Source organism: Hakea prostrata, chromosome 2 (genome assembly GCF_041222555.1).
Source record: "Hakea prostrata isolate BN-2017 chromosome 2, UWA_Hpros_2, whole genome shotgun sequence".
NCBI classification, from domain to species: domain Eukaryota; kingdom Viridiplantae; phylum Streptophyta; class Magnoliopsida; order Proteales; family Proteaceae; genus Hakea; species Hakea prostrata.
The window spans coordinates 11867665-11889209 of record NC_142601.1 but is presented as its reverse complement, the minus strand read 5'-3'; the positions used below and the strand labels follow the sequence as shown (position 1 = coordinate 11889209).

Below are 21545 nucleotides of genomic sequence, written 5' to 3'. Positions count from 1 at the left end.
GGAATCCGAGGAACACCCCCAAACAAAAAAAAAAAAAAAAAAACTCCAATGGAGAGGAAGTAGATTTGTTAGATCCATTTGTTGTTGTCTATAGATATCACTCTTTGATAGATCCCTTCCCTGAAGAACCCAAATGCACCTAACTTTTATTCTTCATAAAAAAGTTTGACCCAATTCTTCCAATTCACCTTTTGAACTGCTTTCTTCTTTAGCTTTGCGTCTTGAATTTGGTTCTGTGTTTTTTGACCAAGGGCTTATTTATCTATCGAGTTTCATTGTAAACGCAAAAAGTTATGTTGAACTAAGTATGTTACCATCACCTTTGCTTTTCCGACCCAAAGAATCAAATAAAAAACTGACATTGAACTTTTATCAAACATCTGTCTAATGCCACTGCCCATGCTGTTAAAGTTCTGGAAAATCTCTCTGGAGAATCAGGTCTGAAAGAAAATGGAATCATATGTTTCTATTAAAGGAGTTCATCTTTAATCTACCTTATCGAGATGGGTCCTCCACAACCCACACTCATCTGAAGGGGTTAGAAAAGCTTTACCGCCTTAGAAATGAGAGTTGAATTACATGTAGTTCGTTTAATCAAGTGGTCTCCTCTTCCCCCTGGTAAACTATATTTTCATTTTTCTTTTTCTTCTAGCTGACCTTTTACCTAAAAAATCAGGTATTCGTTGGCTCGTCATCAGTTTTAGATTGAATTGGACATGAATAAAAGATGATAATACTTTGACATTCTTCCATCGTATAATTAATTTAATAAAAGACTCACTTTTGGTCAACTTTCTTTATTGGTGTGCTCGAAGTGATTCTTTCAACTAAATATGTGAGACTTTCGAGTTGGATGAGGACTTTGATGTCACTAGGAGATTAAGAACAATAAATTGATTAAATGAGAGTTAATCACAATTACTCGCTATGTTATAACTAGTCGATGAGCTAAGATTTGAAATAACTAGGAATTAATACGGAACAAATTGATGGTGACGTGACGTAATTTAATTTGAAGTCTTCACCAAATAATTGAGAAAATTGGATTAGAGACTTGTAAACTTGTCTCTGTCTATTCGCCAAGTTGAAGGAAGACCAAGATCGTTCCCATCTTTATTTTCTTTTTCTTTCCCTCTCAATTCAATAACCCCTCGGGTGTCAGTGTGCTAAAGTGAGAAGAAACCGTTAGAAACCAATAAGTTTTTGTAGAAAAACTGGAATTTTGATCCTCCATTGTCATCATGCCGTGCGTTAACTCCAAAATGCTATCTCATCTCAGCATATTTGATCTGTCAAAACAAGAACAAGAACAAGAACAAGAACATTGAAGAAGAGAGAAAAACAAAACAATAGAATTGAAGAAGAGCAGAGCAAAACAAAACAAACGTTGAATAATAAGCAACCAATACTCAATTACTCATATCATCATGTTGGTGTCATCATGCAGTCACTAAGCCTGATAGTGATTCAATATCCCACCACACCCAGAAGCCCAAACAAGTGAGTTTCTGTTTGGTATCTATCTCTTGATGGTCAAATAAAAGAATAAAACACCTAACGCCATTGTGTGTAGATATACGTGACATCGACGTATCTGATATAAGTGGGAGATAAGATCAAGAAGATAATCTCTACTTTTGAATATCATCAACTTCATCTCTGCATCAAACCCAACCGCCATTTATGACCCTTAAGTCAATATGGATGGGTTTGATGTGTGTGAACTACTTAAAGTTCATTTTCATGGTAGCTCCAAAGACTGGTCTTTGGCACGTTGGCTTTGAAACTTTAGTGGTCTGGTGGAGAAGTCAAATGCTTCTTTAATTTATGACTCCTCACTGTGTACTTTGATGATATTCTAGAAGGTCAGGTCTAAGACTCTCTCCGAACCGTCTAAAGGAGCAAATAGATCCTCTGCGTCCAAGCAGGGCACGTGTCTATGTCTTATCTATAGTATTTCGATTGATTGCTTGACATTACTGGCAGAATATTCAGCATACAGACGCACACCCTGCACATACGCAAATGATCTAAATCTAGGTAAAAATGTAAATGGAGAAGCATCCTTGGGATGCATTAATTAAATACTTGGTTTTGTGTATGTGGGCTTGAATTGTGTTGATTCATGAACTAATTTATCAGTCGACAACGACAACTGATCTTCACTGATTCCTAGCATGTTAAGCTTATTCTGATGATCAAGATCTTCACACATTAATGAAAATATCTGTTGCTCTACCAAAAAAAAAAAAAATGAAGATATCTTGTGGATGGAAGGTTCAATGTTTTCTCCCAATGTTACATCAAAATGGGACAATTCTTTTTTGTTTTCACTTCCAAGAATCGCATCAATATATTAATAGCCATACAGTTGGATTACAGTCCATCTATTGTTATCTTGTGTGGTCCAATAGTTGACTTTTAGACTATTACTATGATTACTTGCTATAATTGTCAGAGCAAAGGGAGAAGACGAAGAAGAGATTCAATGGTAACTGTTTTTTTTTTTTTTTTTTTCATCAGGTCAGGTTGCGCGCACCTCGACTATATCTTCAGAGGAGACGTATCAGCAAGAGTCGAACCTACAACTTCTTCACTAAAAGGCGCAGGTCTTTTTTGCTAGAGCAATTATTTTAACTCTTTAGAAGCAGTGGAATATATTAAACGCCTCATGTGAGTAGTTTCAAGCGAGGTGCAAAGTAATGATGTCGAGTATCATAATTGGTCGGTTTTGAAGAGAAGCATTGTTTTCTATTGAATAGTTTATCGTACTGTCCAACATATTTTGGTGCAAAGAAAGATATACTAATATGTATGTTTTTTTATTGTTTGGGCAGGGGGGGAGTGTGATTGGTTTGATCCAAGCCATGACTGTTTATAAGGTAGAAGACTTTTTTGCACCAATTGTAATCAAACATGTCATTGATGCAATCTCAAATTTATTTTATATTTTTAATATAGATAAGATTACAGCCTAACACTTTGAATCTTTTATCGCATCCCTAACCATCCCAAAACATTAAATGGGATAGGACGGCTAGGTATGCATTTTATTCTGAATTGCTTTGAGTTATATTAATTGTGGCTCCATCTTTTAAGGAAGAAGAAGAAGAATAAACCAGCAACTCTAGTTTTGTTATTATTAGTATAAAAGCATAAAATGGAATCCATGGAGAGATCTGAGGCACCATATACGCAATCACGTTGTTATTTTTTACTTATAAACTTGTTCAACGTTCATCAAGCTGAATACATTTTCCTCCCATGATCAATTTAAGTCTTATTGAAAGACCTAAAGATGATGAGTTCCAAGTCTTTTTTTTCCTCCTCTTTTTCAATTTTGTTTTTAAAATATATTATTATTATTAGAGTTTTTTTTTTTAATGTTATCTACTTATGTTGGGCCTAAATCCTTGACTGTTACCCACGAAAGGGGGAAAATTTTCAAATTATCCACTTTTCACTTTTTTGAAGATTCTAAGTTATTCGCCATTAAATTTTCACGTTTTGAATGTTAAGTTTTCAAATTTATGTGGTCAATTGACAAAAAAATATCCCTCTGTTTGTCAAATTACTAAAATGCCTTCTGAGTTACTTAAGTGACTCAACCCCAAACACCCATCTTCATCCTATATCTTGTCGGAAACCCTACCATCGTCGGCAACCACAACCCTTCTCCTGCCGGGGACCACTGCCCCTCCCCTGCAATTGCTATATAAAAGTAATTCCACTCCTGCTTCTTCAATCATTCCATTCGAATCCTTCCATTCACTAGAACGAACTCAGATCCCCCAAATCTAGAATAATGGCTCTAATTGGACAACACCGCAATCTTAATCTCCAACTCCCTTTGCTTGATTCCGCCGACCGCCACCCTCACTTCCCCCAACTTTGCTTTCCTTCGCTACTACTAAAGTCGATCATCTCTCTGATCTAGAAAAACTCAAAGTCCTCGGTCATGGTAACAGTAGCATAGTTTACCAAGTCTGTCACAAACAAACTTCCATGATTAACGCCCTCAAAATTATCCAAGGAGACTGCGACACCACATTTTACCGCTAGCTCTTTCGTGAGATGGAGATCCTCCACCGTACATATTCATCTTTCATTGTTCGTTGCCATGGAATTTTTGAAAAACCCTTTGGAGACTCGCAATTCTCATGAAATACATGGACGGAGGAGCCCTTGAATCTCTCCAAAAAAAAGGAACTTTTTCAGGGTTCTTACTCTCCTCCATTGCTCATCAACTATTGAACAATCTCAGCTACTTTCACTCAAAGAAAATTGTTCAAAGAGATATCAAGCTTGCAAATCTGTTGGTAAATCAGAACATGGAGGTCAGGGAATGGGCGGTGGTCACCGGCAAGGGAAGGGAAGGGTGGTGGTTGCCTAAGGTGGCGGGGTTTCTAGTGAGGTATATGAAAAAGATAGGTGAAGGGATTTCATGTTTGGGTCACTTAAGTGAGAAAGAAGACATTTTAATAATTTGACAAATAGAGGGATATTTTGACCAGTCGACCCTTTAAATTTGAAAAACTAACCATCTAAGCATAGAAACTAAACAATAGATGAGAAATTTTCAAAAAAGTAAAAAGTAATATCAAAATTTTCCCATTTAAGTGGATAGTCAAGAATTTAACCCCAACTTAAGTAAGGACTAATGGACCTTGCTTGGGTCTGCACAATGCGCAGGACCATCAAGCCATTCACTTTGGACGGAAGGATCGGAATTTCGGTCGAAATTTCGATCTTGACCGTCAAAATTCAACGATCGAGATAGAAATCTCTACCGAAATATCGGATCCTATGGCCGAAATTTCGACTTGATGATCCTACGCATTTAATGCGCAGGATCCAAGCTTTTTCGATTTATGATTGACATCATTTTTTTTAAAATTTAATTACCAACTCTTTGATGTGACTTATAAATAGATATCAAATAAAAAAGAAAAAAAATCAAATCAAGAAAAACTGATCCCAACTTATCGAGAATCCAAAGATGAACCATGAGATGGACGGAAACCTAAACTAAACTAAACACATGGGTATTTGGATTCAACCCTTCTTTTCCTTTTTGTAGACGATTTCAATAATTTCTGTTCACGATTCTTTTGTTTCCTGATTTGGCAGAATTTTCTTTTAACACCTCACAATTAAAATAATACATCAAATTCAATTTGCACATTTAAAACAAACACTACCGACTACCGACTACCTTGACCCAAAAACAAAAAAATAGTGCTCAGGAGACCCATTAAGTTTACTTGATTCTCTTTGAATATTAGGTAAATTTATCAACAGGAGTAAAAATAAAATACACAATATTGTATTATTTTCACAATTATATAGTAGATTACTTGAACTAACTGTTATATTTTTTTTATACAACAATAATCATTTCGAATGATCATAATTCTGAACTATCTTATTTTTTTTGGTAGGAATAACATGTGTTTGAACACATGATAGCACATTGTAGGCACTAATTAATTTTTTTTTCTCTTGTTATTATCAATATTTCCTTTAAGATAGATTAATTAATTCAAGAGAATTTTTTTTAAGGATTACACCAATGAAGTTTCCTGTGATTTTCACAAGGTGGGTGTCACAAACTTGAAGTTAGCACCACCTCTAAGTCAATCAATGAAGTCTTTGGATTTGGCTTGTGTGATGCTTCTTATATAGTAATGCCTGTGGTGTGCATAGTTGAATACACGCCACTTGGATTTCATTAAATCTCAACTACTCGAAACACTGTATACACATTTAATAGAATCCATGTGATGTGAATCCGACGGTAGACACCATGAAGGTCAAGTAAAATCCTCCAAGTTGGTTGTTAATTACATTCATGTCAGAGCTATCATTTGGAATTTTCATCTAATAAATACAGTCATCAATGAGAAGTAGCCAACCCCGATTCATGAATCCCAACTCCTACAAGTGTTGAGCTTGAGCTACAGAGAGGGAGAGAGAAAGCTGGTTATAGCAGCAGCTGATATGGAATCATGGAGAGATATGAGGAGTTTGACAGGGCAAGTGCTGTCAGGAAGATGGTTCATGGTGTTTGCATCTTTTCTAATCATGTCAGCTGCTGGAGCTACTTACATGTTTGGTCTCTACTCCAACGAGATCAAAACATCTCTTGGTTATGACCAAACCACTCTCAACTTGTTGAGTTTCTTCAAAGATGTGGGTGCCAACGTCGGTGTTCTTTCAGGCCTCATCAATGAAGTAACACCACCTTGGGTGGTGCTAGTCATCGGCGCCGTCATGAATCTTTGTGGGTACCTCATGATTTGGCTCTCCGTAAAGGGTTCCATTCCTCGACCCCAAGTATGGCATATGTGTCTCTACATCTGCCTGGGTGCTAACTCTCAGTCCTTCGCCAACACAGGAGCTCTGGTCACCTGTGTCAAAAACTTCCCTGAAAGCAGAGGAGTTGTGTTGGGGCTTCTGAAAGGTTTTGTGGGTCTTAGTGGTGCTCTCATGACCCAAATCTACCATGCCGTCTATGGTGATGACCCAAAATCACTTATCTTGCTCATTGGTTGGCTTCCTGCTGTAATCTCTTTCGCTTTTGTTCGAACCATCCGAATCATGAAAGTGATTCGACAGTCGAACGAGCTCAAGGTGTTTTATAATTTCCTCTACATCTCACTCTCCCTTGCTGGGTTTCTCATGATAATAATCATTCTAGAGAAGAAATTCCAGTTCAATCGAACTGGGTACAGTTTGAGTGCTACAACTGTCATTGCCCTGCTTTTCCTTCCACTTGCTGTCGTTTTTAGAGAAGAAATCTTCATGTGGAAGAAGAAGAGACAAGCTCTTCAACCTTATTCTCCTTCTTCCCCGCCGTTGAAAATTACAGTTGAAAAGCCAACGCCGGAAGTAGTAGTGTCGCCACCAGCACCACAAGAAAAATCAACAAAGACAGGATCTTGCTGTGCCAACGTATTCAGGGCACCAGACAGAGGTGAAGACTACACCATTTTACAAGCTCTGTTCAGCGTAGACATGTTGATTCTCTTCGTCGCCACCACCTGCGGTGTCGGAGGAACATTGACGGCGATCGACAATCTGGGTCAGATTGGTCTCTCCCTGGGATACCCAGCTCGTAGTACAAGCACATTTGTCTCTCTCGTGAGCATTTGGAACTACCTGGGAAGAGTGGTGGCGGGTTTCGTTTCAGAAATCTTCCTAAAGAAATACAAGTTTCCAAGAACTCTTATGCTCACGATAACCCTCTTCGTCTCCTGCGCCGGCCACCTCTTGATCGCTTTCGGAGTTCCCAACGGCCTCTATTTTGCATCAGTGATCATTGGTTTCTGTTTTGGAGCGCAATGGCCGCTGCTATTCGCCATAATTTCTGAGCTATTTGGGTTAAAGTATTACTCCACTTTGTACAATTTTGGTTCGGTTGCGAGCCCAATTGGGTTATACATTCTGAATGTGAAACTCGCCGGATATTTATACGACAAAGAGGCGACGAAGCAGTTGGCTGCGTTGGGCAAGGTGAGAGAGGCTGGGAAAGGGTTGACCTGCACAGGTGTGGTGTGTTACAAGCTTTCATTCCTGATAATCACGGCGGTGACATTGTTTGGCTGTGCTGTCTCCATCATTTTGGTGTTAAGAACAAGGAAGTTCTACCAAAGTGACATTTACAGCAAATTCAGGGAAGCTGCAGCAGCAGCAGAAACCGAGATGGCTCTGGGTTCTAACAGCATAGATGAAACAGACGGCGAGATTCCCTCTTCTGCAACCACAACGAAAGTGATTGCTACCATGGACAGCAGCAGCATTTCGAAGGCAGAGAAAGAAGGGGAAGTACATGGAGATGGAAGAAGGATAGAATAGAGATCATATCAAGTAAGTAGAAATGTAACTAGGTATGAGTTTGGAGGGTAATCTTCATTCTCAAGTAATGTAAAGATACAAATCTGCAGGTGGTGTTGTGGGACTCCAAAACCACGATGTAAGGTCATTCCACAAAAGGATTACGTTGAAGTATCAGTATCAACTATCATATGGTTTAAGAGACGTATTGTTTTGTACCTAATATTGTAGTGTATTCAGGTATTGCCCAATACAGTTTGGCATTGCACAATATAAGTAATTCTTCAATGAAACGAAGAAATACAGTTTGGCATTGCGCCATATAAGTAGTTCTTCAAAGAAACGAAGAAAGAAAAAGACATCATATCATATCGACTGTATCTAATATGGATATGCATTTTCATATTATGAGATACTTTAAACCATGAAGTGAGCAGTGTTTGACTTAATCAAATATTTTTCCACTTCCCACATGTAAATGTTTTCTTACAAGTTGACAATAACAATCCAAGGCGAATCTAATTTTGTCTCAAGTTGTACAAGTAGGGTGGGGAATAGCATTGAAAAATTTCACACGGGAGATCCCATCAGCCAGCTTTCTAAATAAATAGTGCACGGACTTGGCATTTTGTTTGGGTTCAGTACCATAAATGCATTGAACCATTCGGCAAGACATTGTGGGGCCATCGAGTCGAGATTTCGATAGAATATTTAGTCTCGACTGTTGAGAAACCAGCGGTTGTGCAATTCAATGGCCCAAAATCGCGCTAAATGGTTCAGGACAATAAGCAAAATCCAGGGACTGGGTAGTCCTGTTCTAGTGTGGGCTCAAGAATTGAGAGAGATCCCATTCTTGAGAGAGATACCATCTGCATTTGTTCGCTAATAAATAAGATTGCGATGGTTCATCTCAAGATATAATTATCAGAAAATTCAGAAAGTAACATTTGTTCTTTTTTCACTTTTATGAACAAACAGAACCAGGAAATCCTAACCTACAATCATTGAAGGTGTGATATTCTAAACGGCAGTGGTGCCCTTGGGCCACCATTTTGGACTTTTAACTTTAACATCAACAAGGGTTAATGTCAATCATCTTAACTCAGTAAACCTTCTGGATTTTTATCAATTTGAGTCTGGGAAGCTGGGAACGCTTTACTTAAAGAAGTAACAAGTGGAAACTACACAATGGCGTTTAAATTTGAAGATTTCTGTTAGACAATTTGAAGATCCATGACAACCATGACTTGGTTCTTAGTGAAAGACAGCTTTCCCTAATGAAGCAGAGAGCTTGATATGATGGGTTGATGATCTTCAGATAACTACTAGATGTGAGGAATTTGCTACCATTTTGTATCTCTTGACCCTGATTTCTTCATCTATGCTAAGTCAATGGATGTAATGCTGAAGTCCACCCACTAAGCTACAAAAAGGAATTTGCTAACCTTGCACAACATTTCTTTTTGTTCATACCTCACACAGCATAATGAAGATGACGCACACATTTTTCCTTTTTGAATTATGAAAATGCCACCCACATTCCAATGAACAAAAGAATTAAATTGATTTCATAACATGGGAACCCCAAAAAAAATAGGATTAAAGAAATCCCACATAAATTTCCTAATCGTTTGTTAACAATGATTTCGATCTGGAACTTGCCAAGTCAGTAGGTTCAAAGCCGGCTACTGCTTTGGTGGAAATGATCATGTTACCTGAAGTTGCAGTAGGTATGGCTTTAAGCAGCCGGCACTGCTAAGAGGTCTTCCCCTATAAGATTGATAAACACAAACCTACATAGAGAAAAAAGAACCCACAACAAAAACCAAAGGCCACTTGCTGAGTGGAAACAATCATGTAAATCATGTAAAGAAATTTCCTGAATGATTCCTGTGCAACATTCCACTTGGAACTCAGTCACAGATAAAACCTGCACTGGTTCTCCCAACACTTCCGATATCATATACATTATTTTTCCCTGGATCTTCTATCACTAACAGAGTAACAGGTTATGATCACCCACAATCAGATTAGGAGATTGGCCAGAAAAAATTTATCATTACTTGAAGCTACTGTTATTGAAAAGAAAAAAAAACAGGTAATGATGAACTTCTGGAGGAAATTTCCAGGTAAGACCGACTTGCAGAAGAAACTTCACGGGTTCAACCCCCAAGTATTTTTAGACATCACAGAAGCCTGTAGAAGATAAACACTAAAGTGGAACAGGAAAACTAACACCCATAATATGGTTATGTCGACGAGTGAAAGGCATCAAAAAAAGTTCACCTGACAAAAGTGTGTGAAATTCAGAACCATTCAACCTCTAATAACTACGAGTTAGAATGGAGAACAGAAAGCAAAAATGGATCCAAGCCTCTGCATGAACAAGGGAAGGACGTCTAGAACATTTCTGCAGAGCATTAGAGTTAAGCTAAGCTTCACAGATCATGGTTTCCATGCATAACATATAGAGAGACTTTAGGAAGCTTCAATAAAATCAAGTAAGCATCCAAATTTTAAATTACAGTAGCATTCCCCTATATTGTTTGAGTGGAAGCTCTTGATGTGAAGATATAGATATTGTCGGCTAGAATTTCAGGCATCCAATTCTCTTACTCCCAACTAGTCAAGCTCCACAGCTGAGTATTTGACTCATCATTTTTCTTTAGAACTCTGGCTAAATCTACATCAAAACCAACAGATCTTTGAATAATCATCACCATCACCTAGGGCTTCTGCAGATATTTTAGGCCTACTAAGGAATCCTGCTATTACATGTCAAAGTCCAATAGGACCACATTCTGCATCTCCCTTAAGAGCCTCTAAACTTGGCAACTCCATGCCATTTTTGTCTTTGGGCTTCATTGCATAAGACCACATTCTGCATCTCCCTTTTTCCATCATTTATTAGACCTACCAGCTGCCTCTAAGTTCCCTCTGCTAAGGTATAAATTATAGGTCACTCCAATAAACGAACTCTCTCTTAGATGCATTTGTTCATCTTTAAAGTAGGTTTTTTTATCCATAAATACACATCTACATGTAACCATATATGTGATTTTGTATTGCCACCACTAAAAGGCATCATACAATCTGCAAACTTACTTTTTTCCCACAACTAGTTTTAACACGCTTTTCTTTCTTTCTTGTAGAAATGATCTATTCAGACATCATTCAACAAGTGTGCTCAAAAGGAGTGCAAGACAAATAATTCTTGAAAAATAAGACAACGGTAAACCATCTGTATTTTCCACATGTCAGGATCAATGTATAAGATGTCTACTGATTTGAATCCAAAAGCATAGAGGCAAGCTCCAAAGTGCAATTCATAACATGAAATTGAAAATAAATGAAACAAAGTAAAATCAAAATTAGCAGCAGAGTCTGCCAGACTTTTGTGTATGGCAATTGAGAACTACTATTTAAGGTCATATTTTGCTAACGTTTTAGCAGGAAACTGACTAGTGTTTGTGATCATGACTTCATAGTTTAGAGATGTACCATCTTAAAAATAGGATTAAAGAAATTCAACATTAATTTCCTAATAATTTAGAGATCATGATTTCAATCTGGAACTTGCCAATTCAATAGTTCAAAGCAAGCTAATGCTTTGGTGGAAATGATCATGTAACCTGAAGTTGCATTAGGTATGGGGTTAAGCAGCCGGCACAGCTAAAAGGTCTACCCTATAAGATTGAACAACAGAAACCTCCATACAGAAAAAGAGAACCCACGACAAAGACCACAGGCCACTTGCTGGGTGGAAACAATCATGTAATTAGAAGTTAGCCTGGAAATAAAAAGTAATTTCCAGAATGATTCTTGTGCAACATTCCACTTGGAACCCAGTCCCAGATAAACCCACACTGGTTCTCCCAACACTTTTCTATCACTAACTGAGTAAAAGGTTATGTATGATCACCCAAATCAGGTTAGGAGTTTGGCCAGAACAAATTTGTCACTACTGGAAGCTACTGTTTATTGAAAAATGAACAGGTGATGATGAACTTCTGGTGTAAAATTTCGGATAACACCGATTTCCAGGAACTAACTCCACGGGTTAGACCCCCAAATATTTTTAGAGATATCGTAGAAGCCTGTACAAGATCACCCTAAAGTGGAACACGAAAACTAATACCTATAATATGGTTATGGGAACGAGTAAAAGGCATCATCATAGCCAGAATCTTTGTTAATAAAATAAACAGAAAAATGTTCACCTGACTAGAATGTGAGAAATTCAGAACCATTCAACCACTAATAATTACAAGTAAGAATGGAGAACAGAAAGAAAATATAGATCCAAGCCTCTGACAGAAACAACAGAAGGACGTGTAAAACACTTCTGTAGAGAACCAGAGTTAGCTGGCTTAAGCTTCACAGATTAAGGTTTCCATACGTAACAAATTGAGAGACAACAGGAAGCTCAAAATAAAATCAAGAAAGCATCCATATTTTAAATTAAGATAGCATTCCTTATATCGTCTGGGTGGAAACTCTTGGTGTGGGGATATAGATATCCTCGGTTCTAACTCCAGGCATCTAATTGTATCACTCCCAACTAGGCAAACAAAAGGAGTCTGATCCAGTCCATCTCTCCTTCTCTTTTATTTTTTTCCTTTTAAATGTGCTTTATAGGAGGTGGGGGCTATTACGTATACCATCAAGAAAGATTGAACCCTGACCTCCCTACTGGGAAGCACTCGTCGTTACCAACTGAGCTGACCTTTGATGGCACTTGAGACGCCATCTCAAGCATAATTAAGTTCACGGCTCTTTTTTTTTTTGGTGTGTGTTGGAGAGGGGGGGGGGGGGGGGGGCGCTGCTGTAGGCTAGAGTTGCCTTCCTACTTTAGTGTCTGATCCTTGGCATCTGCATGCCATTTTTGTCTTTGAACTTCATTGCATAGGGCTGCATTTCTGCAACACTCTTTTTGCGTCATCTTTTAGAGCTACCAAGTTCCTTAGTTCCCTTTGATGAAGTATGAATAATAGGACACACCAACAAACAAACTCTCTCTCAGATGCATTTATTCGTCTTTAAAGTAGGTATTTTACCCATAAATACACATCTACATGTATCCATATATGGGGATTTTCTTATTGACACCTAAAAGGCATCATATAATCCGCAAACTTACTTTTTTCCCGCACCTAGTTTAAACACGCTTTTCTTTCTTGTAGAAATGATCTATTCAGACATCATTCAACATGTGTGCTCAAAAAGAGTGCAAGAAAAATGATTCTTGAGAATAAGATAAGGGTCAAATATTTCTGAGAATCATCTTTATTTTCCACATCAGGGTCAATGTATAAGTTGTCTATTGTATTGAATCAAAAAGTACAGAGGCAAGATCCAAGTGCAATTCAAAACATGAAATTGAAAATAAATGAAAAACCAAGTAAAATCAAACTACCAGCAGGGTTTGCCAGACTTTTGTGTATGGGGATTAAGAATTACCACTAAAGGTAAATATTTTGTTAACATTTTAGCAGGAAACTGACTAGTGTTTGTGATCATGACTTCATCCTTCAGAGATTTACCATCTTAAGGATAGGTATTCTCGCAATGAGGTTCCTCTTCGATTTACCATCTTAAGGATAGGCATTCTCGCAATGAGGTTCCCCCTCTGATGAAAGCCAAGCTTGTGCAGCCACCAAGTCGGGAAGCACGACGGCACCAGATTTCCTCCAACTGTCAGCATCAGGTGACTTGAACCTATCCAGCAGCAGTGCATGCATTCCCACACTCTTTGCTGGAAGATAATCCTTACGCATGCTGTCGCCAATGTGCAAGGCTTCTTCTGGTGCAACATTTCCAGCTCTTTCCAGTGCAATCTTATAGATTCTTGGGTCTGGCTTTTCAACGCCTTCTAGGCCAGAAAACACACCGAAGTCCCACTCCGATCCCTGAATGAGCAAATACCATACAAATGAAACTTCTCAGAATGCTGCAATGACAGGCATATATTAAAAAGATATAACTGCTCGAAGTTCCAACTCAGTTAGGAAGTCAGGTTGTTCACATGCCATTCTTGAACAAACATATGATGGTGCTTAGCCATCAGAAAATGTTACAAATGGATAGATAAGGTGGTTTCTTCAGCTTTTAAATCTCTAATAGAACAGACATAAAAACAAAAAGGATGCATAGGAAATTTTAAATTATTCAGTCTTAACTAAATGATATAAAATCGAATGACTTCAATCAAGTCAATCAGGTTATAACCTTCATTCAATGAATCATTTCAAGAGCCTGTCAACTCTCAAACATGTATCAAGTTTCAGTCAAGAAAACCTAAAATACAACAAGCAAATAGATGTAATTGATTTCAGACTACGTAATGCGTTGACAAACACATATTTTACCTGGTTCAGACCCAATGCAGGAAGAATAACATCCTGATACCGATATTCAGCATTACTGACAATTCCAACAATGATCCCCTGTTCACGTAACCATCTCAGGAATGGCTGGGAATCCTGAAAGACGGTATAAGGTGCAGAGGATCCAAAAACTGAATATATGCGCTTGAATACCTTCTCAAATGTCTCATTGTCATAATCATACCCTGCCTGTCAGCACAAACAGATTTATATTCACAGAAATGGTAAGATAATACTTGAGCACAATGATCCAAGGATTGTAAAACATATTTACCCTGACGAAGGAATCCTTCACACATGTTTTCCACCAGATGATATTTGGCATTTTTGCTTCATGACCAAAGCAAGGATATTGTCTTGCCATCTCAGTATATGCGTCTTTGAAGCCCTCATGCATGCGCTTATAATCTGGACATGGCAGTCCAACAGCTTTGGCTGCCATGCAGTAGTAGTCACCGAGTTCTCCTTTGTAAGCCAGAAGGGTGCCAGTGACATCTACAGTGATGCAGCGTAACTTTGACAGGAGTGACATTTGTAGAAAACACTCCTGCTTCTGGGAATGATTTCAAGTTTCCAAAGCGACTATATCACCCTAGTGTTAGAGGTCAAAGGATATTCTTACAACATAGACAGGTCCTCTGGTTAGCCAAACTACAAAAACATATCCAGGAGGTGCTCTATGCGCCTGTATCACAACTCCCAATGTGAGACAAAAGGGTTACTTTTCAGCAGAAAGAATCAGAATAAAGGAAGTTTAACACATCAATAACAATATTATGCCTAAAGTTGGACAAAGAAACCAAGCATCTTAGTTCCACTGTGAAGCAAAATTGCAGACAACTATAGATGCAACAAAATATTCCAGATTGCAAATAGGGTTCCTGCATATGCCCCTTTACTTCATAATTAACAGTTCATTGTGAAGCTAGGTGACTTTTCAATATAAATAAAAGAGAAAATATTCATCTTAGAAAGAAAAGAAAGAGAAAAAAAAGAAGATCAAGTGAAAAAGCACATTCAGAAGTTTGACAACGTATTTGATTTTCCTAGTGTCTTACTGTTTCCCATCAGATATGTTTAGAGAGTCTGCTGGATTGAGAAAACATGAATTTCTTACCAACCATTTGCTCCTTTCCTCTGTCAGTTCTGGATTTATTAAAAAAGAATCGTATGGTTACTTCAACTCAGACAGATGGAGGTGTAGTACTCAAGAGTTTCAGATATCAGCTGCCAAGATAATTCTCTCTTTTTCAGATTTATCATGACCAAAGTTTATGTGGGGTATCGACAAATGTGAATCCCTTTGCCTTTCCAGATGACATAACTATTCCATTAAAACCTCTAAGTTTATCTCTCACCTTTCTCTTTGTTAGTCAGGTACCCATTCCAAGGTAGAAGGACTCTTATTACTAGAGGGCCAGCTAGATGTTCAAAAAGAATGTGTTACATGCATCAGGAATTAAGTCATGCCATTCAATGGGGCTGGGCAGAGTCTTTATAGCCTTTTGAGCACCTAATCAAACTTCAAGCTTCATTAGTTGAACTGGAATAGAATAGATGTATACAGAAATATATACAATACAAGCATATTTTGAAAAAAGTAGAAGCCATATTCCATTATGTGTTCATACTACAAAATGATCCAATACGTAGCTGATAGTATATAATCCTCTATTTAGCATTAAGTTGTTATTTATTTTCAAGAGAACCATTGAACTATCATCTCTAAAACTAACATGTTTCAGGCACGAGTACAACTAATCCAAGACTTTTGGTTACCTTTGTCAATCATATATCAACTCTATTGTCTCCATTAGCAGAGTTTGCAAGCAAGGCAGAGAACCTGGCATTGAGAAGTCACAAAAATCATCTTGCTTGAAACGTATGCACTGGTAGATATTATAGTCCTTAATTTCGGCAACCACCAATTGCAAAAACTAGTTAATGGCTTCGCCACGTGTGTATTGCGCATTCACACACTTAAATGCTAATTGCTGGATTGGACTTATGAAAGATTGTTGAAATAATTAATTATAGCAACAAATCCCAATTGTAGTTCCTCTGAGTTCTTACTGTATATATAGAGTTGTTTAAAAGGTAACAAATCTACTAAGTTCTCTCTGTCCTCTCTAAGAGGAAGGTCATCCTAACATGAATATCTCCCATTAATTCTCTAAGAGAGAGAGAGAGAGAGAGAGAACCTACAACTTTAACATTAATTCTCAAAAACACTAATTGATGCAGTTTTGAAGGCATCAAAAGGATTTATGCTCACGGCCTCACCCTCCCCTCTGGATCTCCCTCCGCTACCGCTCCCTCTGCTTACCCCCCCCCCACCTCCAACCTCCTTTTGTCTCTTCCACTACCCACGGCACACCCTTGCCCATCACTTGTTGCACCCCCTGCCTGTCTCAGAAAAATGCTGGTGTAAGTTAGCTTAGAGGGCTAATCTAAGGAGGAGCCTTAACATTTCTATAATTGGCTATATCTTGTACCAACAAGTCTTCTGTCTTCACAAAGCTTTTTTGGTATCAATAACATTAAACCATATTAAAACACCAGAATAACAAACTCAGAACAAGTAACACAGAAACTTGACAGTACGGGTGAGAATCATGAGCTGTTGTTAAGCCTGTTATGCAACTGCATACTACAACTTTCATAGTGACCTGTTAGCTTAGGTGGTCTTTCCCTGTTACTCTAGCTCTAGGATAATTCCACACTTCAAATGCAAGAACATTTTAAAACATGGCAAAACTTCTCTCATCTATACTTCTATAGTAATCCTATAACTTCCTAGACTCCTTACTGGAAGATATTTTATCTGTGGATGCATTAGAGGAGGGCTCACAACAGTTGGCAGGAGAGAGGGGGGCAGTGGAGGGGGAGGGAGAGAGGAAGTAGGAGCCGGAGAGAAAGGAGGAAAAGGATTTGGTTCAATAATAACAACAACAACAACAATAAACCTTGTCCAACTAAATGGGGTCTGCCACATGGATTCTTGCCCTCCAATCAATTTTGTTTGAGGCCATGTTAGATACAAGACCTACGCTATGTATACAATGATCCTTTAAAATTGATTTCACAGTAGTAATCACTTTACTCTGACTCAGAACTCAGACAAAACACACATTTAAAATTGATTTCACAATAGTAATCACTTTACTCTGACTCAGAACTCAGAAAAACACACATTGAAGGACGCTTAATTTAAACATTATGCAATCTATTTGTTCATTGCAGTTTCCTCCCTAAGTTCATAATATGTAGTTTTGTTGATTGTTCTTTTCTTATTTATGTTGTTAGGTCAACGGGCGAATACCCTATGTGGTGTGAACTTTGCCAATTATTTTTCACAACAAATTAGTAATACGCTACTAAAAGCATTGAACAATTTCATATTGAATTTTATACCCTTTAGAATTCCTCATTCTTTCTTTTAATTTTGTACTGTCAACAAATTGTTGGAAACCTTAGAATTGGAGTTCTTACTTACTTTAGGTATCTTTAGGGTTTTATTATTATTGTTATTTGTCATTGTTAGCTATTTTGCCCTTGGGATGCAAGTCATTATAAATAAAGCAGGTCTCTGTTGTTATGATGAGAAATCAGAATTATTCTCAACTCTGAAATCAACTTGGTATCATAGCCCAAAATCCTTGAATTTCTTTCGTTTTCTTTTTTCTTTTCCATCTTCACCAGTGCCACTCCTCAAAGGCTCTTCATCCTCATCTAGCATAGTAGATGACCTCTGCACAATGTAAATCTAATTTGTTGGTTTTTCAGGCTACCCCCCTCCATACACTAAGGTCAAAGCCATCTTTCTCTCAGTCACTATATTTGCCAACCACTGAGACTCCTTAGTCTCTATGACCATTCCACCATGATCCCATTGGGATGCAGTGCCTCCATGCCGTAGGTGGCAACCTTCCCTCTCACCATTGCTGCCACTGCTGCAACCCTCCTTGTTGCCTCGCTTCTATCCTGATGTCATCTTTTTCCCAATTTACTCTTGGTTGTGGAAGGATACTATGATTTATGTTACCTTAAGTTTTCTGAATTATCATGGGGACAACACCAGTTTTGTACTGGGGTACCATACTCTGGGAAAGCTAAGGGACATTTACTTGGTCTGTCAAACAACTCTTGGGCACTCCAATACTCTTTTACCAGGCCCCAGTAAGTTGAATGGTTGGAACTACCTCCCATGGTCTTGACGCTGTTTTTTTCACTCTCCATGGACATCATTATGAGGGCCTTGTAACCACAGACAGTCCTAAGCCTACAGACCAAGCTACTGCTGCCACATGATCCTCTAGCAATGTTTTGAGACGTCTTTTCTTATGAAATCCATGGAGGCTTCTACCAGTCCTAACTTTGTCCTATTAAATTTTGCTAAGAATTATGGGTGTTGTTTGCCAGACTTCTTCTGAAACAGGGAACTATGTCCAGATCTATGTGATTTGTCAAAATGTTCAATACTATTCAGAGGGAATTGTCTCTCTCTGCATATTACAGTGACCTCACTTCTGTTGGGCTACAAATGAAATTTTACAACCCTCTTCCCAGGATTCACCACATTGATGTTGGCATTTTTCAGAAAGAAAGTGAAATAGAATGGGGGTATGATTTTTTTGACAGCTCTTAGTCCTGAGTATGATCAGGTTTGGGTGCAAATTCTGGGACACAACACATTCCCAATTCTTATCCAGGCCTATAATCTAATCTAATCCAATCTGAGAGAACATCCGAGAGTCATGATGCTTCAAGGGGTCCCAGCTCTTTCTGCATTGCTCACTGCCAGCTATTTTCCCTATGGATCTGTCACAAGTCCCTACTCCTGTCCAATAGATGGTAAAGTGTAACTCCCTCTGGTTGACCTCGTCACGCACGTTTAACATGCACAGTAGGTGGAAGGATCCCTAATGAATTGGGGGGGGTCTCCAAAAACAAAATCAGAATTTAATGGGGTAAAGAAAAGGAGATTGGGAGGGGAGATCTCCTTACCAAGTGACACAATTCCCAAAGCTGCAGCTTGTAATGGCAGATCACATTCAAAGGCTGATTCCACAGCCAAGAAAGGATTTCAAGTACCTTATGCCCACACTCTAGATTTAAACAATAGGGGAAGCAGCACTAGGACTTTAAACACTAGGTACAATCAGCTACCAGGACTTTAAACACCAGCAACTCGGTTGTCTAGACTATAAAACCAGAGAACTAGCTCTCACAAAGAAAGGAGGCAGCAGACTAAGTTTGCTCAATGCAAAAATTGGCTACTCAAGTCTTACTTTATTCTCCCATGATGAGGGTATAAATACAGCTACAATCAGCCAATTACAAATACCTAATCTGAAAAAGATAACTAATTATATTTAAAACATAACACAACTCCTGCTATTTGCTTGGGAGTATGAAAGGGGATTACAATAAAAAGGTTCATACCCTAATTTAAATTGACCAACTAACTCTAACTTAATTCAAACCAACATTGAACAGGTTCAGTCTCTAAAATATGAAATAAACTAACAAACTGAGCCTAAATCCACCATGTATGGATGTGAAGCATTTGCCGGAATCCACCATGTGTGACCTACCTTTGGTGATTCCACCTGGATGCCTCAGATGTACTTGTTTCTCAAGAATCCCTATGCTCCTATTTATCCCTATTTTGGGTCCTCCAAGGAGTTCCATTACAACTTACCCCATAGGGTGGAAGGCCCATAACCTAAAGACTGATTCTAAGGGAAATAAGCTGAAATAGGTGCAGGATTTGCATCACAACCACTTATTATTGTGATCCCCCTCTTCCTCGTGGATTTTTTTCTTCTCTCAAATAAAAGAACGTTTCCATAAAATATATGAGCAAAAGAAAGGATCTACAAGAAATGCTTTGCTTTCACAAATAACCTATGCAATTTCATGTAAGTTATTTTCAAACTCTCTTACTTTCCACTTATTAAAGACCACATCCCCATTTTATCATGCACAGGAAACAGTCAATAAATGCATCATCCCTATCCTATTACTTGAAGATGGAGTCGCAAAAACTCCATTGATGGTAGCCTGGCTGGGTTGATCATATGATTGAAATCTCTCCCACCAGTCATAGCCACCAAGAGACCACTATTTGCAAGAAGATTATGGAATCACAGATACACTGAAGAAACAAATCCAAAAACCAGGTCACAGGGGAATTGTATTCGTCAAAGGGGATTGATCAACGAGGTGAATAATGTCCTCATTTACCAAACGTAATACTAAACTCCAGGCCTTCTCAGGAATTAGAGTAAGAAATCATCGGCAGACACCATTTTCACTGTACAAGAAAAATGTGGATTCTCTTTCTCGTTGTCGTTCTGTTCAGCACACACATTTGCTCATTCCAAATACAACTGAAAAAGAACAATTCAAACCACGAAGGATCCGACTTCAGAGGAAATAATCAAATTAGAAACATACAGAATAAAAGAACGACACGAAATAGATCCAAGAAGCTAAAGAAACATTTGAATCACACAGCCTGATCGAAATTTCAGAGAAAGAGAGAAGAACACAAACCAATGCCCGTTGTTGTGCTGGCTTCGAGCTCCATTAAAATTGGCTGGAAATAATAGTTTGCACAGAAGCTAATCGATAGGAAACTCAGCCAGCTTCGATGAAATCGACGTTTTGACACTAATTCCTGTATAACCATTGGTCCGAAGACCACAGTAGCTAAAAAATGCAGCGAGAATTGAGAAACGATAAACGTTGTTGCATCGTTACTTGCTAGCTGACGGACCAGAATCTTGCTCTACATATTTAAACATTATAGGATCTGATTCCATGATGCCCGTTTCAGGGACGAAACCATACCCCTGCTGAAGTGTCTTTCTCAGTATGATTATCTGGACAGGCCCGGCACAACACGTAGAACACACGTATAGATTACGTGGCTAATTCATGTCTGACATGGCTAAACATGATTTCGTCTTGGGATTGCGGAGACTGACGTGGCAAACACGTCCATCCCAGCATCCCAACTGGGGCGTGTAGAAAAATTGTTCGAGTAGGACTACCACCGAAAGGGTGGGTGTAAGAAACCATGGACGCGGCAGCGGTATTAAGATATCAGGTATTTTGGCTTTTCGCATTTTGGATAGCGTGTCTCGTTTCCTTCGCCAATAAATCCGCTCTTTACTAAACTCTTCTTTTGATTGGATAGCGAACACGTCATACGATGGCTTTTCTTATTAAGCGCGAATGTCTCTGATTGATACCCTTCCAAGGGTGAGGATTTAAGGACATGTCCCGTGCATCACGTGATGATGCTCGTATGGT

General features: G+C 38.5%; 2 protein-coding genes and 1 pseudogene across 5 annotated transcripts; 2 read left to right on the top strand and 1 right to left on the bottom strand.

Moving 5' to 3' along the window:
• Positions 1-3805: 3805 nt before the first annotated feature.
• On the top strand, positions 3806-4490 carry LOC149023752 (mitogen-activated protein kinase kinase 9 pseudogene; annotated as a pseudogene).
• Positions 4491-5897: 1407 nt separating this feature from the next.
• On the top strand, positions 5898-8229 carry LOC149023751 (protein NUCLEAR FUSION DEFECTIVE 4-like). The gene has a single exon (XM_089144253.1). It carries the CDS (start codon positions 6001-6003, stop codon positions 7855-7857), a length of 1857 nt encoding a protein of 618 aa, XP_089000379.1. The 5' UTR covers positions 5898-6000; the 3' UTR covers positions 7858-8229.
• Positions 8230-13079: 4850 nt separating this feature from the next.
• On the bottom strand, positions 13080-21267 carry LOC149023750 (uncharacterized). 4 transcript variants are annotated; one of them, XM_089144251.1, is made up of 6 exons: positions 20784-21267; positions 20472-20617; positions 16002-16065; positions 14497-14907; positions 14205-14411; positions 13080-13745 (listed from the first exon to the last, which is right to left on the bottom strand). In XM_089144251.1, the coding sequence occupies exons 4-6, from the start codon at positions 14752-14754 to the stop codon at positions 13431-13433; spliced, it is 780 nt and encodes a 259-aa protein (XP_089000377.1). In that variant the 5' UTR covers positions 14755-14907; positions 16002-16065; positions 20472-20617; positions 20784-21267; the 3' UTR covers positions 13080-13430. The 4 variants fall into 4 exon arrangements, with proteins under 4 accessions (XP_089000377.1, XP_089000376.1, XP_089000375.1 ...); XM_089144250.1 differs by lacking the exon at positions 16002-16065; XM_089144249.1 differs by lacking the exons at positions 16002-16065; positions 20472-20617.
• Between the last annotated feature and the right edge of the window lie 278 nt (positions 21268-21545).

Excerpts from the sequence above, each read along its gene's own strand:
- LOC149023751 (XM_089144253.1), top strand. The coding sequence starts at position 6,001 with ATGGAATCATGGAGAGATATGAGGAGTTTGACAGGGCAAGTGCTGTCA.
- LOC149023750 (XM_089144251.1), bottom strand. The coding sequence starts at position 14,754 with ATGTCACTCCTGTCAAAGTTACGCTGCATCACTGTAGATGTCACTGGC. Across the intron at positions 14,412-14,496 it reads TGAAGGATTCCTTCGTCAGG|GCAGGGTATGATTATGACAA; the intron begins GTAAATATGTTT and ends TTGTGCTGACAG. Across the intron at positions 13,746-14,204 it reads CTGCATTGGGTCTGAACCAG|GGATCGGAGTGGGACTTCGG; the intron begins GTAAAATATGTG and ends TTGCTCATTCAG.